General features: G+C 37.7%; 1 protein-coding gene across 4 annotated transcripts in view; it reads left to right on the top strand.

The window, feature by feature from the left end:
• The window catches only part of LOC109044685 (atrial natriuretic peptide receptor 1), a 589109-nt gene that overhangs the window by 439694 nt on the left and 130452 nt on the right, over window positions 1-18963 (top strand). For all 4 annotated transcript variants that reach the window (XM_072305169.1, XM_072305168.1, XM_072305171.1 and 1 more), the window contains one exon: window positions 1541-1622. In XM_072305169.1, the coding sequence (XP_072161270.1) occupies window positions 1541-1622 (82 nt within the window). The remainder of the gene's footprint in view (window positions 1-1540; window positions 1623-18963) is intronic.

The following is an 18963-nucleotide window of genomic DNA, read 5'->3' as shown; positions in this document are numbered from 1 at the left end:
GATTGAATCTGGATTGCTTCGGTGATGTATATCTAATGAGACGGATTCTCGTTGAATACTAAAGCATTGTGCAGCATTTTTTTTTTTTTTTTTTTTTTTTTTTTTTGTACGTACAAAAAGTATAATATGATATGAAATTAGACAAGATGTAATTCAGTTGGGATTCTGGTCAAATGCATCCACATGCGGTATACCGAAATCCTCCGAGTTGAAACATTGAGGGTGAGAATCAGTAGCGTGGCGTGAATGATCGAGAATCGATATTTTCCGATTTGGAGCTATTGTAGGGAATCGATTTCAAGGTGTTCGTTGCATACACCCTTTTCATCGATTCCTCGCCGTAGGTTTAAATGGCAGATCAATCGATATATCGCAAAGCGCGCCACGCCACTGGTGAGGATCGGATGGCTGTCACGTTCTCGGAAATGTTGGAATCCTGCATCCGGAAAACATGTTTACAGACAGTGCTATCGAAATGCTTACTTTGCGCTGAGTTCGTGACACAAAGCAGCAGTTGTGACGTAGAAACAGATGAATGGCCACCAGTGGCGCGGCGTGTTTTGCGATATATCGATTGTTATACCACTTAAATCAATGGAAAAGGATCGATGAACAAGGTGTTCGCAGCGAACACCTTAATAATCGATTCTTTACCATAGGTTTAAATGGCATAACAATCGATACATCGCAATTCACGCCACGCCACTGATGGTCACCGATGATCATGATATTCAAATGAATGTTAATAATCCGCATGGCCTTATCGTTCAAATTCAAAGTGCAAACATTGTGGCCGGTTATTTACTCACAGTTTATGCCCCATAAACGCTTGCACTGAGGTCGTTAAAGTATTGCTGATCCATCGTTGCCTTTCATCTTTGCATCCTTTTCCTGCCTCAGTTTTAGTTTCATTACAACTTAATAATATCAGCAACAAACTCATTAAGGGCTGTATATCGAGGGCTAAAGAGCGACATCATGCAGCTCTATTGCGGCTTTTCAAAATCTCCGCTCATATTTTATTTTAATCATCGTATTATCTAACGTTACCTTGTAAAAATGCAATTCGTTTAGTTTTAATTTTAAACCATGTAGATAGATGCAAGGAAATGCTTGTAGTAGTTACGCTTTATTTTAATAAAATTCCTTTAAAAAAAAAATAAAAAAATAAAAAAATAAAAATTCTACGAAAAGAACCAGTTAACATTATAGCTTTAATATACAGAAAATTTACTAATAGAAAAGAAAAATCAAAGGAGTTTTTAAGAAAATACTTTGACTCGTTTAAAAGAAAAGTATAAAGTAAACATAAAGTATGACTGAAAGTGTACAATGTCACAAATGGAGGTACGTGGTGTCTCCCGTACGGAAGATTGAATAAACGCAAAAGCTTGGTATTCGGATGGTCTCCTAAGTTTCAGAATAATGCGATGGTGATTTTATGATTCTTTCAGTGCGTGACTGGAATAATTATGCTCAACCCATTTTGTCCCATGCTTTCTGAGCCAAATAATTACCAACCGTGTGATTTGTGTTTCAGCTTTTCCAATCTATGCAATCATAACGATGGTTTTAAGTTTCGCTGTAGTGGTGCTGATTGGGGCCTCCTTATTTATTTATCGGTAAGTTGAACTTTTTTTCTCCGTTATTCCACGTCTGAGAATGAAGAAATTCATGATTGAATTGTATCAGCTGTCTCTGAGGAGAAACACGGTTTACTTGACAGATTTTTTCATCAAACGTAACGAATACCGTAAAGTAACGTACAACCTAAAGTAACGTATAATGTAAAGTAACGTATAACGTAAAGTAACGTATAACATGAAGTAACGTGAACTTTAAGTTACCTCACGGAGATGTGATGTGCGTACAATTTAGTTCTTGGAAAAATATGAGCCCTAATTCTACACAGCATTCGTGCTATTCTTGAAGAACCTACAGTTGCAGTAAGTATGTACTCACTGCAAAGTTTCCACTCGCATATTTTACATCCACTTGGATATCTTCAGGCGTTTTTAACTGAAAATTTCACTCATCCTTTCTGATTACATGATAGAAAAATAACTTAATCGGCCCGAAACATTTACAAAGAATTAACTTAAAACGGGACTAAGGCCGCAAATAATAAAAAGAAACACATAAAATAAAGTAAAAAGCCCGGGACGTTTCGCAGGGATCACACCCGCATTTTCAGCCGGCAAAACAAGAAATTAAAAGAAGGACTTTAAGAGCCCCACCGTTGTTATTGTTGGACTCAAACTGACTATTGTGAGACTCATTCTGATTACACTTCAAAGGCAGCAAAAGTTTGAATCGGAACCCTGCAGTCATATTCTTGTAAAAAGTTGGATTATTTAAGTTATCTTTGGAAACTCTGAATGGAGTTAAGTTCTTTCGTCTGGGAGGCTATACATTTCTGAGGATCACGTAGATATAGCCAGACAGTCCAGTCACCACGACCTTTCTTTTTCCTCTTTCTTGGCTCTTTCAAATAAGTATAAGGATTCTCTGCTTCAAGCGTAAACACAAATTGCAAGCCGATGCTCCAAAAAAGAAAACTTATCAGGGACGAGCCATATCTCAATGTTTCAATTTTTTACAAAAAAAAACCTTCGTTCCTAAGTACTGAAAGCAACAAACCGTCACCAAATTTCGGTAAAAAGTCCCGTACTCCATTTTGAACTACGGCAGAAATTTCTGTGAATCCTCCGCTCCGACATCCATGAAAGTCTCTTCGACGGATTCCCGCCCAACTTTACGCGAACTTTTGATGACAAAGTTTACTTGCCACACGTGAGCGCTGTCCCACGACGGGGCTTTTCCAGTTCGTCGTGTTTTTAGAGATGTTGCCGGGGTCATTTCCGTGTATTTTGCAGTTGGAAAGTCGTGTTTACTGTTTGTCAGCATCTTCCCCGTCATGATTGCCAACTTAGCATAAAAAAATGGAAGACACTTCAATGGATCACATTTGGACCGCGTTAAACAGAAAGGAACCAAGCCACATCAGCTATTGCCAAATTCAATTGGGCAGTTTAATTTTTTACATGAAAACGGTTGTGCGGATTTTTGTGCAAATTTCAGTGAATTTTCTCCACAACACAAGGCAAATTCCTTAAAATTTTCAGAGGAATCCACAGCATTTAATTGCCCCTTTGAATTTGGCAATAGCTCATGTGGCTTGGTTCCTTTCTGTTTAACGCGGTCCATTTAGCAAAAAGAAACCACCGCAATTACATGCAGGGTTTTCAAAATCGTGCAACTTTTTCTTTTCCTTTAAAAATCATTAATATAAACTTCGAAGGATTCTGCCTTTTTCTATTTCACTCGAGGGGAAGTGTCCCCTCCCGGACTCTCTTCCCCACCCGGTGACTGACGCTGCGCTGTGCTGAACGGTTCAGCCTGAACCTTTCCCCTACGTCTGACCGTTCCCCACTCCTCTGTCAATCGAACCATATGCCACCGCTTACGTATTGTCGCTCGCCCACCCAGGTACCTACCGGCCAGCGGTCAGTTGATGATAAATCTCGCTCATGCTCCTACGCAGCTACGCATTGATTACCTACGCCAGCGAATTACTTTCCAAGTAATTAGAATTTCTTCGATAATAGTTTTCTTTATTTATTCGACGGTATTTTTTCTCTGTTCTACTGTGATTTCCTTGGTTCTCTACTGTGTTTGACTGTGTTGAAATTTATATTAATACTCACACGGAGAAAAAACTTCGTGCATGGGACCCGACGTTGAGATCATATGAATCTCTTAAAACTTGAGGTCCAGCTGCCAAAATTCGGGTCAGAAATCTGAAACACTTCGGTATGCACCGAGTACTTCAGATGTGTGACCTGAAACCTTCGGTATATACCGAACTACTTCAATTGTCTGACCCGAACTTCGGCAGATGGACCTTAACTTTTCGGATGCGTGATCCGAAAACTTCAGAGATCCATATGATCTCAGCTCCGGGTTCCATGCACAAAATTTTTTCTCCGTGTTTCCTTTTAAGGGACGCAACTAAAATTTCAGTAAATTTTTTCAGAAAAGTAAAAAAGTGGCTAACAATGGTTCCTCACCTTCTCGTGGTGTTGGCTGTTTTACTAAGTGGGAACCGTCCATAAGATATAGTCTATTTCTTGCCCTGCCATTATTATTCTACAAGTTAATTGTGGAATGAGAATTTCATAATGTTTTCTATGAAATCTTCAAAATATAGTGATAAAAAATTTGCAACTACTACAAAATCGGCTCGCGAAGCGAGCCGAATGTCACTCGCGCAGCGAGTGACCGGGGTCCAGGGGGCGTGGCCCCCGGCTAGGCGTGACGGGCGCGCGAAGCGCGCCCAGAACGGCTAGTACTTAATATGTGTACGGTATTAAAATTTACACAATTATTTTCCTTTAAAATTAACAATTCGTTGGTGTAAAGTAAAAACTATTTGCTATTCTGGAAGATTTTTCAGATAATTGTAAAGTAGCAACGTTTTTACAACACTGTAATTGCGCCAGTTTCTTTTGGCTAGATGCGATCCAAATATATTCACAATGGACTACCAGACAAGGTACACCTTTGAATAACAATATTAGGAACCCCCCCCCCCCCCTCCCACACAAACTTTATTAAAATGTAAAAAATTTAAAACACTCACGTCGTATCTTTAAAATACGGACGCGTTTCGTCCATTCAGACCGAACTCCGAAGGGACGCTCAGGAATGCCGCTGATGATGTTCGCCCTGCACGGGCAAAACGCGTCCATATTCTAAAAATTTTCCATGCACGTGAATGTGTCAACTTTTTTAAATTTTGAGGTATGAATTTATTCATCACTCTGACATGTTCCCTCTTTGAAATTTCACGTAAAATACAATTTGCGCGAAGAAAATTACCGAGTCGAATCCCAACCAAGATTAAGAAGGCTTAATTTTGCAGTGGTTACGGAAAATTTGAATTCCCCGCTCTCAAATACTAAAACACCCGTCTACTTGAATCGAATCGCGCAATCTGACTGGTTTGGAAAGCTTATCATTGAGCAATGCTTCATTTCAAGCCTGCGTTTTTCAAAGTGTAAGTGCAACGTGCTGCAGCTAAGCTAAAGGGTCAAGTTTAATGTCATCATATTTTTCGACTGCAAAGACAGTTATTTTAACGTTTAGAGTGCGATTAAACTCTTGCAGATTTATGTTTTTTATGAGAGAGAAGTTTGATTTCTTGCATTAAAAACGTTGATATCTTGCTTAAAAGTTACTCTTAGTAGTTTTGGTCGTATACATTGTGTTTCACTTGAAATTCTGATTCTTTTTGCACCTTGTCCATTTGTTTATTCAAATAGTCCTCTATTTTTTTTTAAGATAAATCATCTGAACATTCACCGTGCTCTGCATGAAGAGTGATGGAAAAGTTTGAACTTTAATTTGTACTCACAAAGTCTGGTGCTTTATTTGTATCCTGGAGTACGGTTTAACTGGAAGCTTTCCTGGAGAAAACCATAAAACCCTTCCAAGTTCGAATTTCAGCTGCAATAGTTTCTTATAAGCGTTGAGTAGTTACTGTACGCTCAGACCTTAAGCAGCATATTCATGAGCACTGTGGCTTTGAGAACTGGGTGAATTCCCAAATGCTCGATCCGTCGCGACTAATAGCGCTGAATGATAAATCATTGCAAAATCGGAGGGGTGTTAACCTGACCATTTATACTCGAACCGCAACAGTTGTCACAGTTTGCAGCCCTGTTGTCACTCTGCTTCTATCTTTTGATCTTACTAAAGGCCATTATCAACCCTAAATGGAGTTCATTTTGCGATTAGAAACTGCAATTTCTGGCTCAGAAATAAAGCAACGTATGTACCATTAGCTTCCCAGTGCACATTAATGGTTTTATGGACGAGACAGAAATTCTAGTTCTTTTTATCAAAATGAAGTCCAAATGAGCTTCAAGACACACGGAGAAAAAAACCTCGTGCATGGGATCCGAAGTTTAGGTCATATGGATCTCTGAAGTTTTCGGATTGAGCATCTGAACACTTTAGGTATAGCTGTCGAGGTTCGGATCACAAATCTGAAACTTCAGCACTTACATCTGAAGTGCTTCAGATGTGAGAACCGAAGTTTTTCGGATGTGAGAACCTAAGTTTTTCGGATGTGAAAACCGAATAAGTACTTTAGATGTAAGAACTGAAGTTTAAGATGTGTGATCCAAACCTCAGGAGCTGGACCTGAAGTGTTCAGATGCTCAATCCAAAAACTTCAAAGGTACATAATGACCTAAACTTCGGGTCCCACGCACGAAGTTATTTTCTCCGTGTAAATTGAGTTCATTTTGCGATTAAGAACTGCAATTTCTGGCTCAGAAAAAAAAACAACGTACGTACCATTAGCTGCTCAGTGCACATAAAGTGGTTTTATGGATGAGGCAGAAATTGTACTTCTTTTTATCAAAATGAAGTCCAAATGAGCCTCAAGACAGGGTCAAAGTTAAGGCCGCAATCAGAGTCTTTCCAGAGGCGACCCCGATATGAGTAACACTGTGAATAAGAGATTTTTAAAATAGCCTCGAAAATAGCATAATGTAATAGACATTTTCCACCAACCTCAAGTAAAGTTTAGTTTTATAATGCTGATAATTCATCTTTACAAAGGATTACAACGCTTTGCCGCTACAAAAAATACACGATAAACTGGGAAATAAGTCTTTTGGATCCAGAGTCCTGACTCTCATAACATTTGACTAGAAAAAATACTCTTGATTAAATCAGGTTTGTGCCTGAATTGAGAGTCAAGCCTCCTAATCAAAGCGGATTTCCTTTTAATTCCAGAAAAAATCCGATTGAATCAAGATTATTTTTCCTTGTCAATTTTTTGATGAGTCGGCACTCTGGATCCAAGAGACTTTTTTCCAGTTTTTAAGACAGAATAATTTTTGAATCTTGTAGAATTTAAGGTAGGTTTGCACCCTCATTAAATTGTTCTCAAAATCATAGATCTTTTTTACTGTATTTTGTACTTTGTGCAATGACGAATCAATGTAAACATTCGTAAGGATTCACTGACAGAGATATGAGGCTTCTTAAGAACCTGTTGCAAATGCAAAGCTAGGAGTAGTCGCAGGAATTGATTGGGGGTTATTTTATACTTATTTTTTACCACTCAATTTCCACTGCTCTTTAATCGGGGATTCTTGAAATTATTTACCGTAACTTTTTAAGTTAGTTAACGAGCAGACAGACCATTCCTAATGCTATTGTGCATTGATCTTACTTTAAATTCAATTTCGGAAATATTTGACGGCTGCAGATTTTATGTCAGTAAATATTTCAAAATGCATTATCATAATATTGCCTTTATAGACCGGATAATAGTAGGTATGGGATAAATTGAAGCAAAAATCACTCAAATATGGTTAGACTCAATTTTATTAAGTCATTTAAACCAGGAACAAGCTGTTTCAGGCACCAATGTGTAACCAGTACAAATCAGGCACTTTCTAGTAGCATGGTTTCGGGTAAGCGGGCTCGGCGCAAGGTGCAGGGGGGCAGACCTCTTCGACGATGACGGCGGCAGGGGCGATTGCTTCGTTGAAAGCGGGGGCGGCGTACTCGTCGACAACAACCGGTTTCTGGGAGTAGACGTTGAGGGCGGCGGACTGCTTGTGCTTGATGATGTAGGGCTTGCCGAAGTAGTTGATCTCGTAGGGGACAGATTCGTGGGCGATCACTCCAGGCTCCTTGTACATGATGTTAGCGGGGGCAGGCAGCACGGACTTGATGACGACGGGTTTGATCTCCGGTAGGGGCGGCTTCGGGCAGGACACCTTGGAGTAGACGGGCACCGGGTTGGCGGCGGCGAGGTTGAGGACGGCCAGGGCGGCGACGACAGCGACGAAAGCCATTTTGGAGAGATGAGGTGGTGTTGCTGATTGAAGAGCTAGAAGCGAGTGATGCTTTTCCAGATCGAATGTTCAGCTTTTATAGAGGTCGAACTTTCGATCCTCGAAGATGGAATTTTGGAAAAGTTACGTCAAGGTAAAGATTGTTTACCGTCCGGAAGATAGGAATCAGGGCTCGAAGATGATAAGTCATTGTTTCGGCGGCGGGCATGGCGCTCACGTTCGAAGCAGATGTGTTTCGTGAAGATTGTTTGTTTAGATCTGATTGTGATTTTTGGAGTTTGGCATCACGCTTGCAATGAGGAAAACCGCCGAATTTTTTCGGCGAGTGAACACTCACCGGTCGCAGACAGGCCTCGGAAAGATTTTCTTAAGAAGCTGAAGACCATGGAGAACAATTATAGACCAAGAAAACAAAATGGGCCACCAGACAAGGTCTGAACTAGAGATAAACGTCACATGGTTTCTCTTCAAAATTTTGCATAGAAATCGAATCACACGACGAGAAGTTCCGAAACTATTTCCGGAATGAAGTATTAACAAGTATTTTCACAATTATCATTATCAGTTTTGTTAAAACAATTAATAAAAACCGAGACGTTTCGCCTCACAACTGAGTCATTTTCAGTCGGAAATACAGTAACAATTAAAAAAATAAACTAGATGATGCACACAACAAACGAGAAAAAATGAAATTGCTGATTTAACAATTTTGTATTCAAAAAAGTGTCCGACACATTTCAATGTAGATTTTTTAATAAAGACATGTTATTTAACCACGGGCATTGTTGAATTAGCATTTTTCCCTCGTAAAATCTACATTGAAACATGTCGGACACTTTTTTCAACAATTCAAGGTGATTCGATGGACGCCATATTTTCGGCATGCGATATATCGCATCAATTGGTTCCATTTTTCAGCTACTCGTCATTTTTCTCCAATTTTGAGATCGAAATTCTGTTGTCAGGAGACTAAAGCACTCACTTACCAGTTTTTACAAATAAATTCAACGTAATAAAGGCGTGGTTTTTTTAGAGAGAAAATATCATTCGAGTGCAGATTCGATATCAGTATCAAATGCGATGTTTTCTCCCTAAAAAAACCAGGCCTATATTACGTTGACTTTCTTTGTTAAAATTGGTAAGTGAGTGCTTTAGTCTCCTGACAACAGAATTGCGATCTCAAAATTGGAGAAAAATGACGAGTAGCTGAACAAATGGAACCAATTGATGCGATATATCGCATGCCGTTCTGACACAAAATATGGCGTCCATCGAATCACCTTAAATGTCATATCAGCAAGATCATTTTTCCGGTGCAACTATTTAGTCACCTTGAACCTTGGTTGTGAACATGATTCCTATATTTATTGCAGAGATCTCCGCAACTGTTGGAGACGGAGAAGATTCTCATTGGGTAGGAGGTCAGCGGTTTGCTGGGAGCGGACTCGTTTTTTATGGCGACGAGTGAAATTGAGGCTGTGAGTGGCCCATTTTATTCTCGATGTCGTTCAAGCACAAGAGTCCTTACTTTATCATGACTTTCATTTTATTCTTTTTTTTCAAAATTTCCGGGTGCTTGATGGAGAATTTGGAATCAGAGAGTCTCACACGTAAAGTCCATGGTCCGGTCAAGTATTACGCAAGCTGCATTGAAAAAAACACTTCTGTTCACAGGGCTCCTGCATTTCTTTTGTAACAGTCACAGAAGCTTCCGTTATGAGAACAGAGTACTCTGTTCCCACGACCGAAGTTCTGTTCTCACAACAGGAAAATTCTGTAAGTGTAACAAAGAAACTGCAAAAAAAAAATGCTATTTGTTTGGCCTTTTCCGTTATTTTCTGAAAAGTGTGGGGAAAAATTGTGAAAATATTTAATAATTATTAGTGAGAGAGGAGAAGAGATACCACAATATATGTAGTAATCATTAGTAAGAGAGGAGAAGAGATAGAATAATATAGTTAATAATGTTCTCGCCAGTCTTACTTAATTCAACTGGAAGGGGGAGAGAGGGATGCTTGAAGTTTTTTGCAAGTACTTTATAAGGGAAAAAAGGGTCAAGATTTCAAGAAATCGACCCAAATTCTGTACATAATACTTGAACTGTCCTTGAGACGACACAATCGATCTTCCACAATTCCATTCAAATTAAGTGAGAAGAAAGAGATCCTAATTAAAGAGGACCATCCTCAAAATTCTGGAAATATCTCTAAACCTAATAAAAATGTATACACAAAGACCGAGCTTCTTGGATCCTTCAGCAAGTGCCTCGAAAAATAATGGCAATCAAAAAAATTATAATTAGCGTCTACAATTTAAATTTTTCGACAGAAAAACTGTAAAATTCCAGTGTTCCATTGAACCAACAAAGATCATTTAATCAAGTCAGACTGTTCAGTATCTGAAACTAAAGTCAGTTTGTGAAATCAAACTCCTAAGTATCTGAAACAAAACTGCTAAGCTCGTCAGAGCAAAATTTTGACTTAATCAAACAAAACCTACACCTCAGTTTCTGTCGAGTCATATCCGAATAATATTCAGCCGAGATTATGCACCAAAAGTTTGATGTGACATACTGTGCGACACGGGTGGAAAAATTAAACAGTTTTGTTGAATTAGAACACTGAACATTCGATCCGTGAGACTCAACATGATTTCAGTTCATTGACTCACGGTCCCTCCTACAAGCATAAATAAGGTCATATAAAGTCAGTAAGGACTTTTGGCACGTAAACAGTCACTCCCTCTCCTGCACCCGTTTGATCGTAAAACGAGCTATGTCGTTCTCCTGCATGGTAGAAATTCGAGTATGCTGTAAAGTGGACTTCATTTTGCAAAAGCGAACTTATATTTTTGGCATATCCATCTAAAGTGCCTGTCCAGGGAAACTAATGAATTATAAGTCATTGACTAAGTAACGTATCTTAGTAAGTACGCAGTAAGGACTAAGTAACGTATCTTAGTAAGTACGTAGTAAGGACTAAGTAACGTATCTTAGTAAGTACGCAGTAAGGACTAAGTAACGTATCTTAGTAAGTACATAGTAAGGACTAAGTAACGTATCTTAGTAAGTACGCAGTAAGGACTAAGTAACGTATCTTAGTAAGTACGCAGTAAGGACTAAGTAACGTATCTTAGTAAGTACGTAGTAAGGACTAAGTAACGTATCTTAGTAAGTACATAGTAAGTACTAAGTAAGGTAGTCTTGTAACGTATATCGACGGTGAAACTACTAATTCACCCCGCATCTCGTTTGCAGTGTTTCAAAATCTCCGCTCCCATTTTATTTTTTCGAAGGAAAACAAATTATTAACCGAGATACGTACGGTCTGGTAGTTTCTGAAATGAACCGAAAATATTAGTTTTTTATTGTAAAATGTAGTGCCACAGGTGTTTATAAATAAATCTATACTAGGGCCCACGAACGATGATCCCTGAAAAATCGGGCGAATAAACGCATGGACCATGTAAATGACAACGCTGCAGGGTCGAGCACGCACATCGACGAGACTAGGTATTGTGAACGCGGAAAGCTATTGTATGCGAACTGCTGCTATTCTACCCCTATCTTCAGGTCAAAATTCTTCATAGGAAGCCCTTTCGTAAAGGATCAATTTCTTGTAATTTTGCCCCAATCTCTTCGTCCATTACATGGTTGGATTGCTCGTAAAATTCTGAGCTAAATCATATACAAGTTGGATTTTGCAATCGCTAGCGATAGCAATATTCGTCATGGGAACGTTAGCTTCTGGGATATGAAAATATTAAGGTACAGTTCGTTTGTAGTATCTTCTGAATTGAAGGGACTATGTAATTTTGTGTTGACATCTCTTTTTTAACATTTTTAATTATTTTCTTTGCATACAAGAAAGCTGTTATGTACCAATTATTTATTTTCGTTGAATTATATATGGTTTTCGGAAGTTAACGCATTTAAGTTTCAGGTTCGCTTTTTCGGCGTAAAGTATACATAAGGTATCCCGAAAAACTTGTTCTGTAACTTCGAAAGTAAGATAGATACAGACATGATCTTGATCTCATTTTAAAGATCAACTCAATACCTATCGATTAAAACCAAGATCAGCTCAATCGGATAAAAATTGACCGAGTTATGGCAATTTGAAATCAGCGAGGAAAGTTTACGCCTACGGTTTTTAAGGAAGATTCTTCATCGCCGTAAATCGAAAAGTCGGCCGATAAAGTGATGCTTATTGTGTTTTTTTATTTTCGAGGTGTCATTTATCAACATTTTGTACCATCAAACACAACAGTTGACAGTGCGTATTATTGCAAAGTACTAAAGGAGTTGAGAATGCACATTTCCCGGAAACGGTCGGACTTGAAAGCTTCGTGGATAGTCCATCAAGACAATGCGCGGCCTCACACATCGAGCTTAACACGTGAATTTATGAGTAAAAATGGAGTTGAAACAATCCCTCATCCCCCTAATAGCGCTGACTTGGCTCCATGTGATTTTTGGATGTTTCCCACGTTTAAAAAGGAGCTTCGCGGACGAAGATTCGTATCGAAGACCGAAATTCAGAATGCAATTCAAAACTTCTTCAACTCCATCCCAGAGGAAGAATTCAGGAAAACAATGTTGGATAAGTGGCAAGAGCGCATGAAAAAGTGCATCCGGTTTGATGGACGGTACTTTGAAAAGCAAAAGGAAATTATGGGAGATTCGAAGGAAAGTGGATACGAATATTAACTTTTTGAATCCTGGTAAGCGAAAAATCTTCCTAAAAACCGTAGGGGTAAACTTTCCTCACTAATTTCAAATTGTCATAACTCGGTCAATTTTTATTCGATTGAGCTGATCTTGGTTTTAATCGATAGGTATTGAGTTGATCTTTAAAATGAGACCAAAATCATGTCTGCATCTATCTTACTTTTGAAGTTACAGAACCAGTCCCGGTACTTTTGGGACACCCTACGTATGATATTTTTACTCTACACATATGTCCGAATACGCATCATAAGGGACCTATGTGCTTCCTAAGTTGCCAAGTATTAATTATTGTTAGATTATTGGTCTAAAACATTCAATACAACCAGTAAAAATTAGCTGTCCCCTACGAGATTCGAACCCCCGCTCCCACAAAAAGTGAAAATCTCTCAGGGTCAGAACGGTGTTGTAGTTATCTGAACTATCTCGCCGCTCGGATACGGGAGGAGAAAAAGAGAACAGTTAAGTGATCTCGGACGCTGAGCGGGGCTTCACAAAAGACGTCCTTGAGATTTCAACGGTTCGGCCACTGGCGTGGTAAGAGAAAACGGATCAAGCCCATTACTCTGTGAGACATTGTTTACCTATGCTGTCATGTGTCACAAGGTTCATGTCAGAATGCATTTGCGATCGCGGCAGTAAACTGGGGCAATATTTCTGTATTCATGGATTAAATCCATCAATCGAGTTCTGATTTTGGCTCATATATCCGTAACGGGTCCTCCAGAACAATTTTCCGCCTTGTACGATGGTTATTATTTCTTTATATCTATGTTTAAAATTTGAGGTGGGATAATGGCGGCTTCTCAAGAGCAACGAGGTAGGCGATCTTTTGCACCAACGAACAGAAAACTGATGGCGAAAAATAACCAATCAGAACCTCCCAAAAAAAAGAATTTGCCTAAAAACGGAACTTCGTGGTTCTGCGCAGATTTACCAGTCAGACACGACATCTCGAGGTGGAAAAAAACTCGCTGAAAGCAAATTTTAGCAATCAACACAACTTGACGTAGAGACATGATTGGCTAAAAAATACAACGGTTTTTGATACATCGGAAAATCAACCGAAAATCGGAGACTGGGCGAAACGCTCAAGGTCGCAGAGGTATAGGGAATCCCATAGCGAAAGCAACGGAACGATTCTAATATCATGGGGAACTCCGTTCCCATGACAATAATTGTGATATACAATTCTTATTTTTTCCTTCTTTTTCCTTTTTGAAGCGAAGACCAATTTTTATTTATAACATCGTATCTCGAACTGTAACTTTGCTGCTATTTGACCGATTTTTATAAACGAGGCCTCTTTTTACTCGTGTTTTAAAGGAGAGTAACGAAACACTTGCTAAAAAAATGTTACACAACTTCCAACAAATTTTGGTTTTTTCTAGCGGGAGGGTGAGATTGTAAATTACGCGTAAGTAATTAGGGTTCGATTGTGGCTCGGTTCGGTATTGTCCCCGAACTCGAGACTCGGTTCGGGCCGGGGTGTCGCTGTTGCCAGTGTTTGCAAGAAATACCCGCGGCTCAGGGATCATCGTTCGTGGGCCCTAGTATATAACATCATTGAAAATCGATCCTAAATGAAGGCCGATTACCGGTCTGTAATTTTAAGGGAGGATGCGATTTTGAACCCCAAGTCATATTGCATTGCTGATCTGAAAACAAAATTCGTAAAGCGTTCTGGGAAAAATCGGCATTTACAAATTCCATCAAGGATGAAGAGGGTCTACAAAAGTCCGATGAGGACAGTAAAGAAGCGCAGCAGAACTTGACGATAAAATTCCGATCATAGAAATCAGATCAAATTATCTTGGGCAGTAGCTCCATTTTACATTTTTTTAAATTTCCATGTAGAATGCTGGCAATTTGAGGGATTAAAAGTCCTGAGAGGTTCACGTGCATAAACGTGAACAAGGAAATTTGCCGTTGTGGCAACACTGCAATGGTTTGATTGAGTTAATAATTTGATAATTGATTTTTTTATTCTTAATTGGATCCCGGATCGTTCAGGTATCAAATTGCCTTTAATTGAAAACTAATTCAGGTGAAGGTCGGAATCACGTGAAAAAAAGCCAATCCGAGACGATTATATTTAAAAAAAAAAAGCACACACTTCGTTGAGGTCGGTTTGATTTTTTGTTTGCTTTAATAAAAAATATTCATTTTATTCGGACACAAATGTTTAGTCCGAATTATTATTTTCATTTTCATTAACTTTATCGAGTTTATCAATTTGTATCCATTTCATTCCTTTTATACGTGTATGATGCAACAATGGCTGGAAAATGAGGGCTTACGCCCCAATTTAAGGGAAAAGAACAAAATAATATTAAATCAATGAAGGTTGTAGTATTTATGACTTACCAGAGAGACGCAATTTTACATCCAAAATACTTTATCAGCATGTAATTATTTACGGTTTATATATGTACCTGTACTCGATAGGCCAGATGGGCGCGCACGTAGGGTGACATGTTGTCGGAGTTAAGGTAGTGTTTCTTTTCCCGCAAAGACCTTTTAAACAGTTAGACGCTTTGTAGGTGCCAAAATACCATCTTAAACAAGGTTTTTGTCAGTGATGAACAACCTAATCAGCCAAAACACATATTAATACAACAACTTAATCTGGGGAAAAGCTGCAACGCACACAAATCAGAAGATCAAGAAACCCGGGAAGTCTCAAAATAATTTTACAATTTAATTTTCCACCGGAATAAAAGAGCGAAAAAGGAGTCGTCAACATCACGGAAAAAATTAAATTGCTGATTTAACAATTCAATTGCGAAACACAGTTACTGCAATGTTTCAATGTAGATGTTACAAAAAAAAATGCTACTCTAACCACACTATTGGTTAGATTAGCTTACAATAGTGGTTAAAGTAAAGCATTTTTTTTTTGTTGTGAAATCTACGTTGAAATATTGCAGTCACTTTTTTTTCAGCAATTTAATTCTTAAATTAGCAATCTATTGTTTTCCGTGATTGACTCAGACAACGTTGTTTCGGTCTCGCAATAACAACAAATCGACGACTCCTTTTTTCGCTTTCTTGGTTCCAGTTGAAAATGAAATTGTAAAGTTATTTCGAAACGTCCCGGATTTTTTGATCTTTTCTGATTTTATGGGTTTTGAAGCCTTTTCCCCAGGTTGAGCTCTTGTTGTCAATATTTTGTAGATAATGTACGATGGGAGAGCTCGTTTAAGCTGCAACATCAGATCATTCCGCGCGCAATACAAAGTTCTTCGTGGGCGGATCAGGGAACGAAGGGTAGATTTGATGCGCCGGGCGATATCCACATACGTCCCTTGTGACGACAGACTGAGATTTTACTTCCGTATCGGGTCACAAGCTCAGACTAAAATGAAAGCACAGTGTCACCATGGTTGCCGCTTGTGTCTTTTAGAGGCAAAATTCCTGACTTTCTAAGCAATGTACAATTGAATCGCATTTAGCAAAAATGAACCAACGCGAATACAGTGTTTTCAAAATTGTGGAACTTCCTCTTATCTTTTAAAAATACTCAATTTATGGATGGACAGTATTAAAATTCACACATTCACAAATTCGAACAGACACATTTCAGTCTTTACAAATTGAAAACAACAACATGAAATAATCAAATATAACTATTGGTTCCACTAAGATTTTAAGACGCTGAAGATTTTACTTATTTTGCCAGCTTTAAATTGCTATTGTGAAGGGTAATTAAAAAAAAAAAAAAAAAAAAAAAAAAAAAAAAAAAAAAAACTTTTCGCCAAATGATGAACGTGGACCAAGTTGTTAAGAAAAGAAATCAAATGAAATTTGGCTACTTATGACTGATGAATGTAGAAGCGAGGACTTTCCTACGCGAATTTTTGCAAATCAGGTAAGGATCGCTGAAGCAGTTAATCACCACCTCCATCTTTAGTTATCATTAGGCTATTCTAAGCAGTAACTTCCGAGCATAACTCTTACACTGTAGGGAAAATAGAAGTGACGGCTCTCTAAATAATTGTAACATCTCTGTTTACAATGGATTTAAAGCGAGGAAAAACTATACTGCCAACTTGCAAGAAGCGATCTTACATCGAAAAGTCTAGAAATCAACCTCTAAACAAGCTATAAGTGTTCACGATTGAGATGTTGCATGTGTGAGGAATTCGCGATTTGACTATTGATTCTTACGTAAAAGTTCGCGAGAAACACGATGGTTCCATTGATTTTCTCTGAAATCAACTTCAAAGCTTTTTTTGGAGGGAAGCAAAAACTATTTGCTCTTCTTGGAAATTCTTTAGATAATTATGCAGAAGCAACATTATTACAACACTGTAATTACGCTGGTTCCTTCCCTAGTAGCATGATTCACTTTCCCCTTCCTAACAAACGTATAAGGAATTAATACCGGTTATATAATCACCATTTTAACTAAAGTTTATATATCGTGTATATAAGTTTTATATAAAATGCCCATGAAAATAATTATTCATATTTTCAGAAGATAACGTTTATATAAAATTTATATAATTGAGGAAGGGTTTTTATAAATTTTCTTTATACGTATAGTATCCTTTTGCTTAATTTGCTTATTATAACTGTTATATAAATGACCTGAATGACTTTAACGTAAACCTATCTCATTTTCATGAATGATGATGATGATCTCATTTCAATGAACACCCTCGACTCTCGGACTGCGTGGGATAGGTATTATTAGAGGTACTAATGGCTCCGAGACGAGTTAAAAGGGGATATCTCGGCACACAATCCGAGGAGCCCTGTTACCTCAGTTGGTAGCGTGTCTGGCTCATAACCCTGCCCAGTTAGACAGCAATATTTTAAAAATATTGAAATTTAATATATTTTTAAAATGTTTTTCATGTATTTTTAAAATATTTTCAAAAGTACTTTTGAAATACAATCAATGAATATTTTTAAAACATTTTAAAAATATATTAAAAATATAAAAAATTAAAATTTTTAAAATAATATTTTATAATATTTATAAAGTATATCATAATTATTTTTGTTAATATTTTAAAAATATTATTAAATATTATTTTAAAAATTTTGATTTTTTTTAAAATGTTTAAATTAATATTATAAAAATTTAAAAAAAAGGAAATGATAATAATAATAAATAAATAACATAAATACATCGACATAAATTCAAACTAGAAAAAGGCCCAAATAATTAAAACTGGAAAAAGACGCAATTATAAAGTTAAAAAATAGAGAGAGAGAGAGAGTTAAAAAAATGAGAGTTAAAAAAAAATAGAGAGAGTTAGAAAAAATGATAGTTAAAAATCATGATAGTTAAAAAAAAGAGAGAGCTAAAAAAATGAGAGAGAGTTAAAAAAAATGAAAATGAAAAAATTACATCATGAAATAAAAAACAATAAATAAATAAATAATAAATAATAAAGTCTGGTAAAATATCATAAGAATCCGTCAATAAACAAAATATTACGGACTCAGAGGCCTGCGATAGTTAAGAGATTGAATTTAGGGGCCCGTTCATATCAAGCCTGGCTGGTCTGGTGGTAAAGTACTGGACTTCGGATTGCAACTCCATCCCGAAGCGTGGGTTCTAATCCCGACTAGGACGGCGCGGATTTAAGGTAAGTCACAACTCTACGATGATCCACCACCTGGTAGTAACGCATATGAAAACTTGCACACTTCATAACTAGAGTGCGCTACCAGCCAGGAAGAATAATGAAAATTCATTTTATACACTCTTTGAATTTGGTTATATAACTTTTATACTAAGGGTTACATAATAAAATAAGTTTTTTAGTAAACTTTTAACTAAAAAACTTTACATCCATTACATAAACAATGAATATTCTTTAGCTTGTGGTTATTTACGGTTTATACTTTTAAAAACAAATTTTTTATATAACTCTGCTACTAGGGTTTTTGCTGAATGCGATCCAAATAACTCGCATTGCGGTTGGTGCAGTGCGAGAAGTATTCATGCAGTCTTGTAGGCGCTAATATGCGTTTGACGCCGACCACGCTGTTTGGCGCAATGGAGATGTTGCATGTGTGAGGAATTTGCGATTTGACTATTGATTCTTAAGTAAAAGTTCGCAAGAAATACAATGGTGCCACTGGTTTTCTCTGAAATCAACTTTCAAGCTCAAAAAAAGCTCTCAAGTTGAGGCCAAAATGGAGGGGATATCCCACGCTACCCTGAGAGTCTACCTCTACATCAAGACGAACTCTCCATGCAAAGATAGGGAGCAAATACCTTAGCAGGGTTGCTGTGTTTTCAGTTTTGGAGTCCCCAGTTAAAGTGACAGCCCTGTCAATGTATTTGCTCCCAATTTTCGCACGGAGAGTTTGTCTTGACGCAGAGGTGGACTCGGA

The sequence above is a fragment of the Bemisia tabaci genome, chromosome 10 (genome assembly GCF_918797505.1).
Source record: "Bemisia tabaci chromosome 10, PGI_BMITA_v3".
NCBI lineage: Eukaryota > Metazoa > Arthropoda > Insecta > Hemiptera > Aleyrodidae > Bemisia > Bemisia tabaci.
This window is presented reverse-complemented; position numbering and strand designations above follow the sequence as displayed.